Source organism: Berghia stephanieae, chromosome 10 (assembly GCF_034508935.2).
Source record: "Berghia stephanieae isolate SIO BIC M18660-M18661 chromosome 10, UCSD_Bste_1.3, whole genome shotgun sequence".
NCBI lineage: Eukaryota > Metazoa > Mollusca > Gastropoda > Nudibranchia > Aeolidiidae > Berghia > Berghia stephanieae.
In genome coordinates, this window is record NC_088369.1 from 33,617,689 (window position 1) to 33,632,790 (window position 15,102).

The following is a 15,102-nucleotide window of genomic DNA, read 5'->3' on the forward strand; positions in this document are numbered from 1 at the left end:
AATAATTGGACAATCCTTCTTCTTCTTCTTCTTCTTCTTCTTCTTCTTCTTCTTCTTCTTCTTCTTCTTCTTCTTCTTCTTCTTCTTCTTCTTCTTTTTCTTCTTCTTCTTCCTTTTCTCCTCCTCCTCTTCTTCTTCTTCCTCCTCCTCCTACTCCTCTTCCTCGTCATCATCATCATCATCTCACTGCCCTTTTTCTTTTGGTGGTAGTCGACGTGTATTGTGACGAAATCTTTTGAGAGGTCTGTGACTTCACTAAGACCTATCGATTCAATATGTAGTATAAGGTCCTCTGGCTATCCCATATATACTCGTACATTCATGATCGCAAATACCCAAAAGAACAAAACGACCAATGTTATTCTTGGGATTATTTAAATGGCTGGCTTCATCCCAAAATAATTTACCCCATCATGAACAGCTGTCACATTTTGTTACTTTAATAGATAATGTCGTATTGTCTTCAGACTTCAACTGAGTTCATTCACTGTCAGACGATCAACTCTCCCCCCCCCCCCCTTCTCATTCGAGTTATTCACTCAAGAGTTTATGATAATCTATCTATCTATCTATCTACTTATCTATCTATCTATCTATCTATCTATCTATCTATCTATCTATCTATCTATCTATCTATCTATCTATCTATCTATCTATCTATCTAACTATCTATCTATCTATCTATCTATCTATCTATCTATCTATCTATCTATCTATCTACTATCTATTATCTATCTATCTATCTATCTATCTATCTATCAATCTATCAATCTATCTATCTATCTATCTATCTATCTATCTATCTATCTATCAATCTATCAATCTATCTATCTATCTATCTATCAATTAATCTATCTATCTATCTATCTATCTATCTATCTATCTATCTATCTATCTATTATCTATCTATCTATCTATCTATCTGTCTATCTACTTATCTATCTATCTATCTATCTATCTATCTATCTATCTATCTATCTATCTATCTATCTATCTATCTATCTACTTATCTATCTATCTATCTATCTATCTATCTATCTATCTATATATCTATCTATCTATCTATCTACTTATCTATCTATCTATCTATCTATCTATCTACTTATCTATCTATCTATCTATCTATCTATCTATCTATCTATCTATCTACTTATCTATCTATCTATCTATCTATCTATCTATCTATCTATCTATCTACTTATCTATCTATCTATCTATCTATCTATCTATCTATCTATCTATCTATCTATCTATCTATCTATCTATCTATCTATCTATCTATCTATTGAATCATGTTTGATACAAATATGGTACGAAAAGTGCTCGACATGTAGTAATGGAGCGAATTATTATTTAAAATATTTACCACAATGTTTGGGGCAGTCTACATCAATCAAGATTGATGTAGACTGCCCCAAACATTGTGGTAAATATTTTAAATAATATCTATCTATCTATCTATCTATCTATGTCTCTCTATCTACCTATCTATCTTGCAACGTATGATCTCTCAACCCTGAAGGATAATTTTGAGATTTTAAAAACCATAATATTATATAATACTATAATCACTAGACTTCCATATTCTTAAAATACACGTTTAAAAAAGATTTGGGCCAGAAAACTCGTCTTTCAAAATAAATGACCCTAATCTTGTCGAAAACTCGCAGACTTGTGACTTCGCATTAAAATGACCATCATCTTGTCATAAACGTTCAAACCCAGGACTTTAGAACGACAAAGGTTGGGTAGTTTTTGACAAGATGAGGGTCATTTTATTCGATCGATATCTGAAAAAAAATCTTAAGCTTTTACTTAACGCAATATCTTCTAAACGTGCTCAAAGTGATTTACAAAGGCTCCCTGACCAACAGCAACACATTAACATGTTAGAACGAAACATGACGCCTGTTAGGTGATAATACAATTTTTTTTCCAACAAAGACAACACTGTTAACGACCAGGAACTCGTTTTACACCTGAGTATGGTGAGAGAATGTGAGTAAAAAGCCTTTTCCAAGGACTCAACTATGCACCGAGCGAGGCTCGAACCCAGGACCTTCCGATCCGAAAACGAGTGTCATACCACAATACCACACGAAGGATGAGTTTTCTGGCCAAAATATTTCAATAAGTGTTTTTATTTAGGGTACGGCAGCATAGAAGTTAAAATATTATATTATAGTAAGTAATTATCGATCTGACAACGTTATCGATTTCGATTTTGAATGAATAAATAGATTATTTTTTTCTTACATTGATTTCAGAAATTTTATTGGTCTATTTATTGATAGCCACAGGATTTCATTCACGTAGTTAGTCATAAAATTGAGTAACCATATCTCACAGCTTTGCCTGTCTGTTTGTCTCATGAATAATGGGAGCGAAACTTGAAATATGTATGTCATTAAATTGTCACTATGCCCTCAGTTGCAGAAACTGTGCGGCTATGTGGTCTAGTGGTATGACACTCGCTTTCGGATCGGAAGGTCCTGGGTTCGAGCCTCGCGCTCGGCGCATAGTTGAGTCCTTGGTAAAGGCCTTGTACTCACATTCTCTCACCGTACTCAGGTGTAAAATGAGTACCTGGCCGTTAAACAGCGTTGTCTTTGTCCGAAAAATTGTAATATCGCCTAACAGGCGTCATGTCCCGTCCTAAATGTTAAATGTTGCTGTTGACCAGGGACCTCATGTAAAGCGCTTTGAGCACATTTAGTGGATAATGCGCTATATAAAGCTCAATTTTTTTAAAACTAACGTATAAGATAATAACAAGGACGCTCTGATTAAATTTTTAATGGTTTTAACGTCATGTTCGCCATAATATTTTAAATAGATATTTAACAATATGAAATTGAATCGAAGCTTCAATTTAATATACAAAAACAGATAAGATGGACGTTTCGGGTTTCCCCTTTATCGACAAAACAGGATGAATGAAACACTATAAGATAATGTGGTGGTAGCGCTGTTAAGAGACATCCATCTTATCTGTTTTCGTACATTAAATTGAAGCTTACATTTAATTTCACATTGTTTTTTATTTCTTCCAGCTTCGAGCGGCACCATTTACATTACCCATAATATTTTAGGATATCTTATAAGTGACGCCTTTGGTTAAACCTTCTCCTTACCAACCATAGGAAAATCACTACACTCGTAACGATGCAACTAACAATTTTATCATTCTGATTTCTTTAGGAAATCACAAAACTTTCCCCAACCATAGGAAAATCGTTATACTCGTAAAGATGCAACAATTTTATCATTTTGATTTCTTTAGGAAATCACAAAACTTTCCTATATTATAATGCTGTTTCGAGGTCACATTTGTACAGTAACAACTTATTTACAGACCAATAAACCAGCATAACCAATCAATCAATCAATCAATCAATAAATCTATCTCTTAATAGATCGGTCTATATTTCCACGTATTTGTCTATCTATCTATCTATCTATCTATCTATCTATCTATCTATCTATCTATCTATCTATCTATCTATCTATCTATCTATCTATCTATTTATCTATCTATCTATCTATATATCCATCTATCTATCTATCTATCTATCTATCTATCTATCTATCTATCTATCTATCTATCTATCTATCTATCTATCTATCTATATATATATATATATATATATATATATATATATATATATATATATATATATATAACAATATAAAGACCACTCGTAATTTTATCCACCTGTTGTCACATAGGTAAGCTAGGGGTATTTTCCCTGTTTTAAATCTTATCATATCTTTACAACTCTAATCCCACGTCACACCCGGACAAGTGAGACTTTTCGCTTTATTGTGTGTTATTTATGATCATGGATAAAAGCATATTGACGCCCAGGATAACACGAAAACGTTTACTCAGTTAATCCTTTTACAGCGGGGTTACCTTTATGTCAAATTTATTAATTCTTCAATTTGAATCCTTGTTATCGACGCAGACCTAATTGTATTAAGCAAGAGAAGTAGGTATTAGCGATATGACTCGAACTTCAATGGAAGCCAGGAGTTAAGATGTAAGGTTTGAGGATAAGTCGAATCTCGCCTGTAGAGGTTTAACAAAAGACCGAAACACCAGCCTACCCCATCCTCCAAAAAACTATTATTAAAATAAAAATCAACAAAATATATAGCTACTGATAAAAGTTAGACAAATAAATAATTTTATATCGGGTGCATTGTCACATATTTGGTACAAATGCTATACCTACTCTGAAAAAACAAACAAACAAACAAAACAAAACAAACAAAAAAAAAACAAAGAAAAAAAAGCAAAGAAAAAAAAAAAAAAAACAAAACAAAAACAAAAAAACAAAAAAAAAAACAAAAAAAACAAAAACAAAAACAAAAACGAACACGTTTTAAAATTTTGGCCAGGAAACTCGTCCTTCAAAAATCGATCAATTAAAATTACCCTCATCTTCCCAAAGACTACCAAACCTGGGGCTAAACTGATTTGTGGCCTTATTACAAAATTGCTAGAAGTTCATTCAGTTCCATGCCTCAGTGAGAACCAGGCGGACACCAACACCAATGAAAGAAAAAAAAGTGGCAAGTTGTTTGGGCAAATTCTGTTGAATATAAAGGTAGACAAAATGCAAGAATAGAGAAATTACGTATATGTGTATCTATGCATCGTTTAAATCAATTGAATAATGTAAATTGTTCCTTCGTTGAGCTGTTCTTATTTAATACATTATAGCGAATTGCATTTCATGAAAAAACGCTGTACTTGCATCACAAACGATACACAATCCTTTGAGTCAGCCCAGAGTGCTTAATTCTAGTGGATACACACTATTTAGGTTCCCTGATCAGCCTTATATATGGGGAAAATATAATTATAGGTCTGATAACCGAACGCAATCATGATATGGGCTTGTTTTGGTATTGTTTTAAATGGACAATATTTTGCGTTGGTTTGAGAGACGCTATCTCCATTACAACAATGAACTCAAAACAATTTGGGTTATCAGACCTGCAAATAAATACACGTCGGAGAAAGTCCATATGTGACCCATCGCCTCAAACCCGTATTATGTCGGGGTGAAACAGTTACAAAAAAAAGTAAATCTGAAATCAAAATGATTAAAAATACCAATTCTTTTTCAAAATTATTTCCATTGGTTTTTATAATTAACCAATGTTAAAGATTTTTTAAACAGAAAATTCCTTTTTTAGCATCTAAATCACCCCAACATCATACCGTTTGAGGCGGTGGGTCACATTTGCACACCTGCCCACAATAACGAAAAATTCGCAGAATTACGAAATTTTGGCTCCAATTTTAGAACTTTATGAGAATCTCCAAATGATTAAAACTTATTGAACATGAAAAAAAAATGATGCCAGACTACATAATTTTAAGGATTTTAAAGTGTTATGTAATCATCGTAATGGCAAATTGATCATTTCTTAGAGTTAAATAAAGCGACGACAATTTAAATCTCCGAAAAATATAACGAATTTTAAAATTTTTAAGTAGGCATCTCTGCATTTGTAAGACCTCGATAGTAGCAATGGCATTTTACTGATATTAAGGATTGTGCATATTATTACTTTGAAGTGTGTAAACATTCTTAACCATTTAATGACTGTATATCATACGTAAATCTACACTGCGTACATCGACAAAACACTTTTAAAAAATCATTTTGGCCATAAATCTTTTACTTCATAATAGAACATCAAATGATTGGAATATCGCTCAATTTGTTCAAATTTTTAAAAATCCGAGAGTTCCGTTACAATGACCTATTTTTAAAAATCTTTAAAAGTTCCTTGAAGTATTCGACACGCACGTCGGGAGTATCCCATAAACCTCTAAATATCAGCAGGTCATTCTAACCTATCGATCAATTATGTAATGAAATGTATGAAATTCAATTCGTCAGTGTAGACAAACTACTGTACTCTGTAAAAGAACTCCCCTCCCCAACCCACAAAATAAACGTATTTCAAATTTTGGCCAGAAAACATTTTTCAAATACAGCTCCTTAATAATGACCCTCATTTTGGCAAAAACTCTCAAATCTCGGACAACGCGAAGTCCCAGATTTTAGAGTTTTTGCCAAGATGAAGGTCATAATTTCAATAGAGTTATATTATTATTTGAATGACACGTTTTCAGGCCAAATTTTGAATGCGTGTTTTTTTCGAGTACGACAGTAGGTACTATGCAGCATAAGTAGTCTTCTAATACCATTGGCTGCTTGGTCAAACATTGAACGAGAACGGTCAACGCAGTCTTGAAAGTTTGTTTAACACCCTCCTTACCGTCCATTTTCCGCCTATCCCTTAAAACATCGTTGTCACTCAACATGAAATTGAATTTTAAAACTCTTAACTCAAAGGGAACAAGAACTTTTTTACATAATTTTGTATATAACTATAACAAAATATTCTTCAAACATTGTGATATACAAAAGAAATCTAAATAAGAAAAATGCTGGTTGTTGCATCGTAGCAAATATGACGATTTTCCTCTCGTTGGTTGGTAATGAAAGGGTTCATCATGATACTATCATCTGTCGTGAAAGCGGTAGACGTCTAGAGTCTTGGAATCACGAATCCATTTAAGTTAGGTCAAAAGGCCGAAGATTACACTTGGACGGAAAAGCATTTTGGCACACTTTTTCCTCGTACTTACGGAGATTCTAGTTCAGAGGTCCACCGTGGTGTAAAGCAGTATTGTCTGGTTTTCTTTTTAAAAATGTATTACGTTGCTATTGAGGCTTCGGCATTTAGCGCTATAGATCAATAACACATTATTATTATTATTATTATTATTATTATTATTATTATTAGTATTATTATTATTATTATTATTATTATTATTATCATCATCATCATCATCATTATTATTATTATTATTATTATTATTATTATTATTATTATTATATTATTATTATTATTATTATTATTATTATTATTATCATTTTTATTATTATTATTATTATTATTATTATTATTATTATTATTATTATTATTATTATTATTATTATTAGTATTATTATTATTATTATTATTATTATTATTATTATTGGTTCGGAATCTCTCGTAACACGCCTTGGGCACATTTCGGACCCTAGCTTGAAGAATAGATAAATCATTATGCATGGTATTGGAAACAAAACAAAACGAAACAAATCAAAACATAAACAGAAAGAGAAAACAAACAGAGCAAAATAAATAAAAACAAAACAAAAAATCTAAAAAACAATAATAACAACATTCAAAAAATAACAATAACAAAAAAAAAAAAGATAAATAAAAAACCAACAAAAAACACCACCACAATAAACCATTGCAACCCCCACCCCCCCAAAAAAAAAAAAAACAAAAAAAAAAACAACAACAACAAAGAAACAAAACAAAACAAACAAACCAAAAACAAAAAAACAAAACAAACAAAAACAAACAAAACAAACAAACCGAACCCAAACAAACAAAAAATACAAACAAACAAACGAAAACACACACATACACTCACACAAACACAAAACACACACACACACACATACACAAAAAAACACAAACCAATACAAAACAGCCCCCCCCCCCCCCAAACAAAGAAAAAAATATTACTGCCTCACATTTAAAGAAGTAGTCCATGAAGACATAGTGTATCAATTCACTCTTAAAACCGTAATTATTATTCTTATGTTTTATAAAATATGATTTAATTGATAACCATCATCATATACCCGGCTCCACTCTTTTCATTTATTTTATGTCAGGCATGTCCCACAAGAGAGGAGCAGATTCATCGCCTGATAGATGTCATACCTCTAAAGGGGAGCGGGGCCTTCCAAAAATTCCTAGATGTTCTCATGTTATCTGGTCACGTCTTCATCTCAGACTTTTTAAGAGAAGATGGTGAGTATGATATTCCTTATGGAAGGCAATAATGTCAATAAAATTATCTTTTATATAGCGCAATATCCACTAAATTGCTCAAAGAGCTTTACAAGGGGTCCCTGGCCAACAGCAACATTTAACATTTAGGACGGGACATGACGCCTGTTAGGCGACTTTACCTTTTTTTCAACAGAGACATCGCTGTTAATGGCCAGGTACTCATTTTACAACTGAGTACGGCTAGAGAATGTGAGTAAAGAGCCTTTTCCGAGGACTCAACTATGCGCCGAGCGAGGCTCGAACCAAGGACCTTCCGATCCGAAAGCGAGTGCCATACCACAAGACCAGATTATAGCCGCACAGACCACATTTCAGCAATGTAAATAACTCCTGGCGTAGCGGACCGGATCCAGCGTTCTCGTTTTGAAATAAAACCAAGTCCCTGGTTTGAGAGTCTTTGACAAGATTTGAGCGGCTATGTGATCTTGTGGTATGACACACGCTTTTGGATTGGAAGGTCCTGGATTCGAGCCTCGGTCGGCGCATCGTTGAGTCCTTGGAAAAGGCTCTTCACTCACATTCTTTCACCGTACTCAGGTGTAAAATGAGTACCTGGCGTTAACAATGTTGTTGGTCAGGGACCTTTTGTAAAGCCCTTTTATACACGTTTAGTGGATATTGAGCTATGTGTTGCTGCTAGCCGGGGACCCCTTGTAAAGCGCTTTGAGCACGTTTAGTGGATATTGCTCTATATAAAAGCTCTAATCTCCTTACTCTGGCGTAACACATTCTTACTCGACGGTTCACATAACATTGACCTAAGTAAATGTAACTAGAGATGACAACAATGTTATTCTTCCACTCCCCCCCCCCCTCCCCCGCGAAAAACAAACAAACGAACAAACAACTTTAAAATTTGGAAATACCACGTTTATTGATGGGTCACATAATACTGACCAAAGTATAAAAGATAACTTTTATATAGCGCAATATCCACTAAGCGTTCCCAAAGCGCTTTACGAAGGGTCCCTGACCAACATTAACACGTAACGCGTAGAACGAGACATGACGCCTGTTAGGCGATATTGCAATTTTATTTCCGACAAAGACAACGCTGTTAATTACCAGGTACTCATTTTACACCTGAGTATGGTGAGATAATGTGAGTAAAGAACCTTTTCCAAGGACTCAACTATGCGCCCGAACCCAGGACCTTCCGATCCGAAAGCGAGTGTCTTAGTACTAGACCAAACATAGCCGCACAAATGTCACGATAATGTTATGCTTTTTCCATCCCTCAGCCGGATAAACCTTCAAAATTGTAACATACCCCATTTATGAAATAAAACCGATTGAAATATTAATTGCCGTGTCCAATGATAAATTGAATGGCATGTCAATAAATTCCCCCAGAGGACAACCAGAAACTATTCGACGTCAAAGAAATGTACAAGGCGCTCCCCTTTGTCCAGAGAGCTTTCAACGAGACGGAGAAAAAAGCCATTGAGACCTTCATGGCCGAAAGGGTTGGTATTAAATTCATACTGTGTTATATTAAAAGTTATTTACTATATAACATGTCGATATTATCTTTTGTTCAGTTCTTTAAAAAGAAAACATTTTACTTGTAAGTTTTGATATTCGTTTGATTGATTAATGGGCTTGCGTTATTTTGGCTGTTGAATAAAAGAATTTTAAAGAGAACAACACTGTTTGATCTCTTATATTGATATTGGCGAATTGGAAGCTGATCTTTGCATCGGGTAAATGAACGTTTAAAGATAGCCTGTATTTTACTTGTATATTCGTTTATGGCAAGGAAAGCCTTTTGAAATTGTTATAATTAAGCTGTGAAAACAAACCAAATGTTATAACATTATTGAGAACGATCATCGGAACCATTTTAAAGCATTGTTTAAATAATTATATTTCAATTCTTTCAAAGCTATCAATGTGGTAATAGTGTGAACTAACAATGACTTCCAACAAAAAAATTGTTAAAAATCGAACTCTGTCTGAAGATACAGCTTCAAGTTAAACTGCGAATATGGAAACCACAACAATTTAACCTAAAAGGGTGTATCACGCACAGAAAGAAATATACCACCAATAAAAAATACACAAAAACAAGAAAGAAAAAAAAAAAAAAAAGAACAGAAATCCTCCCAAAAGTCAGTCTGCCTGGATTAGAGATCGAACTTTAAAACCTTCTGATTACCGGTTAGACGTGCTATCATTACACCACGGAGGTAATCAGTTCAATCTCTAGACCAGGCAGGCTGATTTAAAAAAAATAATTTTATCTTATAATTTTCTCTCTGCTTTGTCTAGTACTGTTGCATACACAACGTTTCAGATTTTTATCCTACACCAATGCTTACACACATACCTTTTACACTCATTTCCTATTACTCATAGGTGACGAATGTCAATTAAAGGTATATTATCTAGGGGGGAAGAGGATAAAGAATATAAATATAAATTGCTCAAAATATTTTAAAACTTCTATATTACTGGTAAATTATTTTGAATTAATACATTATGATGACTGTACTAGCCAGATTGGATTATTCACAATTTAATACTTTTTGTTTTATTCATTCAATTCAAAATAATTTTGGTAAGTTGATAATGAAGAATAAAGAGAACGCATTGTTAAGCATGAAGAGCAAAGCAAAGGGTAAACTGATAAAACAATAGATAATATTTGATAATCCTATAGCTGGTCCATTAAATAATATGTGACCCACCGTATCGAATCGGTATTATGTCGGGATCCACTCGGTTAGGGAACTTGAATTCATAGCCACAAATATCCAACTTGGGTTTAATTTCTCTACGTTATGCTGGAGTATAAAGACTATTTCTTGCATTGCAAAATCATCTAAGTTCCAATTTCTCATCAATCTATCTCTAACTTCACTTTTTGGGGTCTGAATCATCCCGACATAATACCGTTTTGAGACGGAGGGTCACATATAACATTTGGTTCATTTTGTTTTCGGTGTCAGTCATTGAAATATATCTGTGTTCGTCAAATCGGGACACACGACTTTAGTAATAGTCTTGTTTTTACAACACAACTCTTCATTTTTTTTTTGGTGTAGTGTCATAAATATTTTATTGGCCACGGGTCTGATTAAGTGCTGTTACAAATTAAAAAGTTCTCCATATTTCGATCAAAAGATTCAGGATTTAATAACGTAGAGAGGATTCATATTTTATATGTGGTGATTTGTACGTCATTTTGTTGATCTGGATAGTAAGTGGTTTGAATTGTGTTGTAGCAAAACTATTTCAAAAATAATACAGCATCATATTATTATATCATATCATATATGAGACCCACCGTCTCAAAACGGTATTATGTCGGGATGAATTGGACCTCGTAATGTGAATTTAGAATTACAATGATAAGGAATACTATAAAGATCTGAACAAGTGTGTATGAAAGGTGCCAGACAAAGCATAAAAAAGAAAAATAGAAGAAAAAAAAAACATCTAAAAAAATCAGTCTACCTACACTGGGGATCGAACCTCAGACCTTCTGATTACCGGTAATTCGAAGGTCTGAGGTTCGATCCCCAGTCGAAGTAGACCGATTTTTTGGGATGGTTTTTTCTTCTTCTATTGTTCCTTCTTGCTTTGTCTGGCACCTTTCATACACACTTGTTCAGATCTTTATCTTATACTGGTGCCTGCTCCTTAATTTCTTTCATAAGGAATACTGTTGATTTTAAAGCTTTTGTAATTCGAGAAATCGTAGATATTCCTCATCAAAACAAATAGGAATTTACCCCACGTTTCATGTTGGTGTCCATACATTCATTTTGCATCTGCTGGTTCATCCCGACATAACACCGTTTTGAGATGGTTGTTCACATATGTTACACATCTCCTCAAATTGGTATTATCTCTATGTGATTTAAACTCTTAACATTGATGTTATGGTCCAAAATTAATTAGAAACTTCGGTGAGTAGTTTGGATTTATTTTTGTTTGAAGACGAGTGATAATTTCTTCAGGTGACAGATATCACGTTTCTTGTTACTTCTAGTGTAAAACAATGTTTTGACATATCCTGGTTCATCTCGACATAATACTGTTTGGGGACAACAGGTCACATATGCAGAGAGAATAATATACAATATGAATTTAGGTATTTTGTTGGCGACAGCAAAAAGAATGTTGTCCCTTTATTGTTATAATTGTTAGAATAATTTGTTCAGAGAGATGTTATGACTTTTGGCCAATGGCCTAAAATAAACATGTGAATCTTGAATCTACTATTTTGAGCTATAATATTATACCTATAAAAATTATGTCTTTAAAAAGCAACCAGTAACCAGTTAACTGCTCTGCTATGGAAAAACAAGTATTTAAAAATTCAGCCAGAAAACTCGTCCTTCAATAAATATCGACCTCGCGAGGTCCCAGGTTTAAAATTGTTTTTTTTTCCAAGATGAAGGTCATTTAAATCGATCGATGTTTGAAGGACGAGTTTTCAGGCCAATTTATTAAAACACTTGTCTTCCAGAGAATGGTAGTTTTAATCTGGAGCCTTTATATAGCGCAATATATTTGTGCTCAAAGCGCTTTATAGATAGAATGCGCTTGGCCAAGGAGTTCACAACATTGCCATCCGGAAGTATAGATAGTATGCGCTTGGCTAAGAAGCTCATAACATTGCCATCCGGAAGTATAACGGTCCAACACACAAAACTATGTGTATCCATGAACGTTTATAGTCGGGTTAATGCAGTTCAGTGAGCATTACTCATAAACGCGGATGGCAAAAATCAATAACAAAGACCTGAGTGACGTCATCTTCGAACTATCTATAACGAACCAACACGCAAACTCTGTGTAACCATGAACTTTTATAGTCTGGTTAATACAGTCTAGTGAGAACAACTCACAAACGCGGATGGCAAAAACAATAACAAATGCCTGAGTGACGTCATCTGCATACTATCTATAAAGGGTCCCTGATCAACAGCAACGTCAAACATGTAGAACGAGACAAGACGCCTGTTAGGCGATATTACATTTTTTTTTCGACAGAGACAAAGCTGTTAACGACCAGGTACTCATTATACACCTGAATATGTTATTATGATTAAAGAACCTTTGCTAATGACTCACTTATTAGTTAACTGATTAAAGATAAACCTTGTTTTGTGGTCGGTGTTTAGACTTTCAAATCCATACTTGTGGCCCAACGTATCGATACACTATTTTATCGGAGAGATATCGATGCTGAAAATTGAATTTAATTTATTGTCGGAATTATGCAAATTAGATTAAGTTTATCTATGTGTTTTATTGAGTGTGTAGAATTAAGATGATTCGATAAAGATTTAAAAAAAAAAAAAAGAAAAAAAAAGAAAACAACACAAAAACACGAAAACAAAAACAAAAAAGCCACAAATAACGAAAAAAATAAAACAAAGCAAAAACAAAACAAAAAACAACAATGAAAAAAAAAATTTTAAAAGAAAAGAAAAGAAAAGAAAAAAAAAAAAAAACAAAGATACAAACAAAACAAATACAATCATATTCCGACATAATGCCATTTTGGCGTGGTAGGTCATATTTAATAGCCAGAGACACCCTAGAGATATACATTAACACGAAGATGCAGATCTCTAAAGATGTTTATCCCATTCGTGTCGTAAATGTTTTTAAAATGAAACATGAAACATCTGAAACAATTCGGTGAGGATCGATCTTTCAGCAAATTTACTTGGGTCACAAACCTGGAATACTTGACCCGCAAGGCCTCAGCGTGCGGCTATGCGCTCGAATGGTTTGACACTCGCCTTAGGATCGGAAGGTCCAATGTTCGAGTCCCGCTTTGAGCGACGAATAGTTGAGTCATTGGAAAAGGTCTTTCCTCACATGTTTTTCATCGCACTCAGATGTGAAATGAGAACTGGACCGTTAACAGCGTTGTCTCTGTTGGAAAAAAAACAAACATGTAGTATCGCCCAACGGGCGTCATGTCTCGTCCTACATGTTAAGTGTTGATGTTGGCTAGGGATTCCTTGTAAAGCGCTTTGAGCACGTTTAGTGGATATTGCGCTTTTTAAAAGCTCACGTTTAAAACATTTCTGGAAACACAGTTGGGAAAGGAGTTTGTATGTTTTTGTTTATTTTAAAAAATGATGTTCCATTTATCTAGTTATCAATTTAATTATGATGATGTTTATATATATATATATATATATATATATATATATATATATATATATATATGTGTGTGTGTGTGTGTGTGTGTGTGTGTGTGTGTTGTATGTGTGAGCGAGGGCGCATGTTTTGTTGTTTTTTGTTGTTTTTTTTTTTTTGCTGATTTTTTTTTGCTCATGCAAACAGGTGGATTTCTTAGGCATGTAATACATAAATATTTATTATTTTATCAAATGTTTTGTGTAAATATCGTTAAATAACCTACAGCTGATTGTAAAAGTGCATTTACTTCCATGTACATTTCCCTTTACTTATACTCTACACATAATTTCTTATCAATTCTAGATCGAGAACCAAGTATTAAAATTGTTGTGGAAGAGAGATAACCGTGAAAAAGACAAAGCACTGGAAGCCAAGATGAAGCAGATAGAACAGTCATACGAATTTGAGGTTGGTTCATTGGATTAATCCATGTCTATACACAATTTCCTTTGCTCGTTTATTTATTTATTTTCTTTTTGGTTTTATTTTTGTTTGGAATTTCAAATGCGACGACATACCGCCAGGTCAATTCGGTATTATTTCGGGATACATTAGATTAAGACATTTGAATTTAATGTCAAAATCAATCAATTTAAATTGTTTTAATATTGATTAAGAAACAAAGACCATTCTATTCAATCTTAATTGAACAAATATTCTATAGGTTCAACTGATTTTTAATAGCGGGATTCACACGGACTTATCACTGTTTTGGGACGGTTGGTCACAAATAAACTATGCGAAAGCAATGTGCAAGCTTTTTAGAATGGTTATATATTTATATTTTTATATTCATCGACTATGACTGAATCACACAATTCTCAGCAAGCGTCATTTGGACTGCGAGGCTTACTATCACTACTATTACTACTACTACTACTACTACTACTACTACTACTACTACTACTACTACTACTACTACTACTACTACTACTACTACTACTACTACTACTACTACTACTACTACTACTACTACTATATTTA

At 33.5% G+C, this 15,102-nt stretch overlaps 2 protein-coding genes across 4 annotated transcripts in view; both read left to right on the plus strand.

The window, feature by feature from the left end:
• Positions 1-15,102, plus strand: part of LOC144981017 (dnaJ homolog subfamily C member 3-like) — a 516,589-nt gene that overhangs the window by 107,974 nt on the left and 393,513 nt on the right. The gene's annotated exons all lie outside the window — the stretch shown is intronic.
• The window catches only part of LOC144981009 (uncharacterized), a 96,145-nt gene that overhangs the window by 73,033 nt on the left and 8,010 nt on the right, over positions 1-15,102 (plus strand). For both annotated transcript variants that reach the window (XM_078929070.1, XM_078929069.1), the window contains exons 3-5: positions 7,767-7,905; positions 9,301-9,413; positions 14,422-14,526. In XM_078929070.1, the coding sequence (XP_078785196.1) occupies positions 7,767-7,905; positions 9,301-9,413; positions 14,422-14,526 (357 nt within the window). The remainder of the gene's footprint in view (positions 1-7,766; positions 7,906-9,300; positions 9,414-14,421; positions 14,527-15,102) is intronic.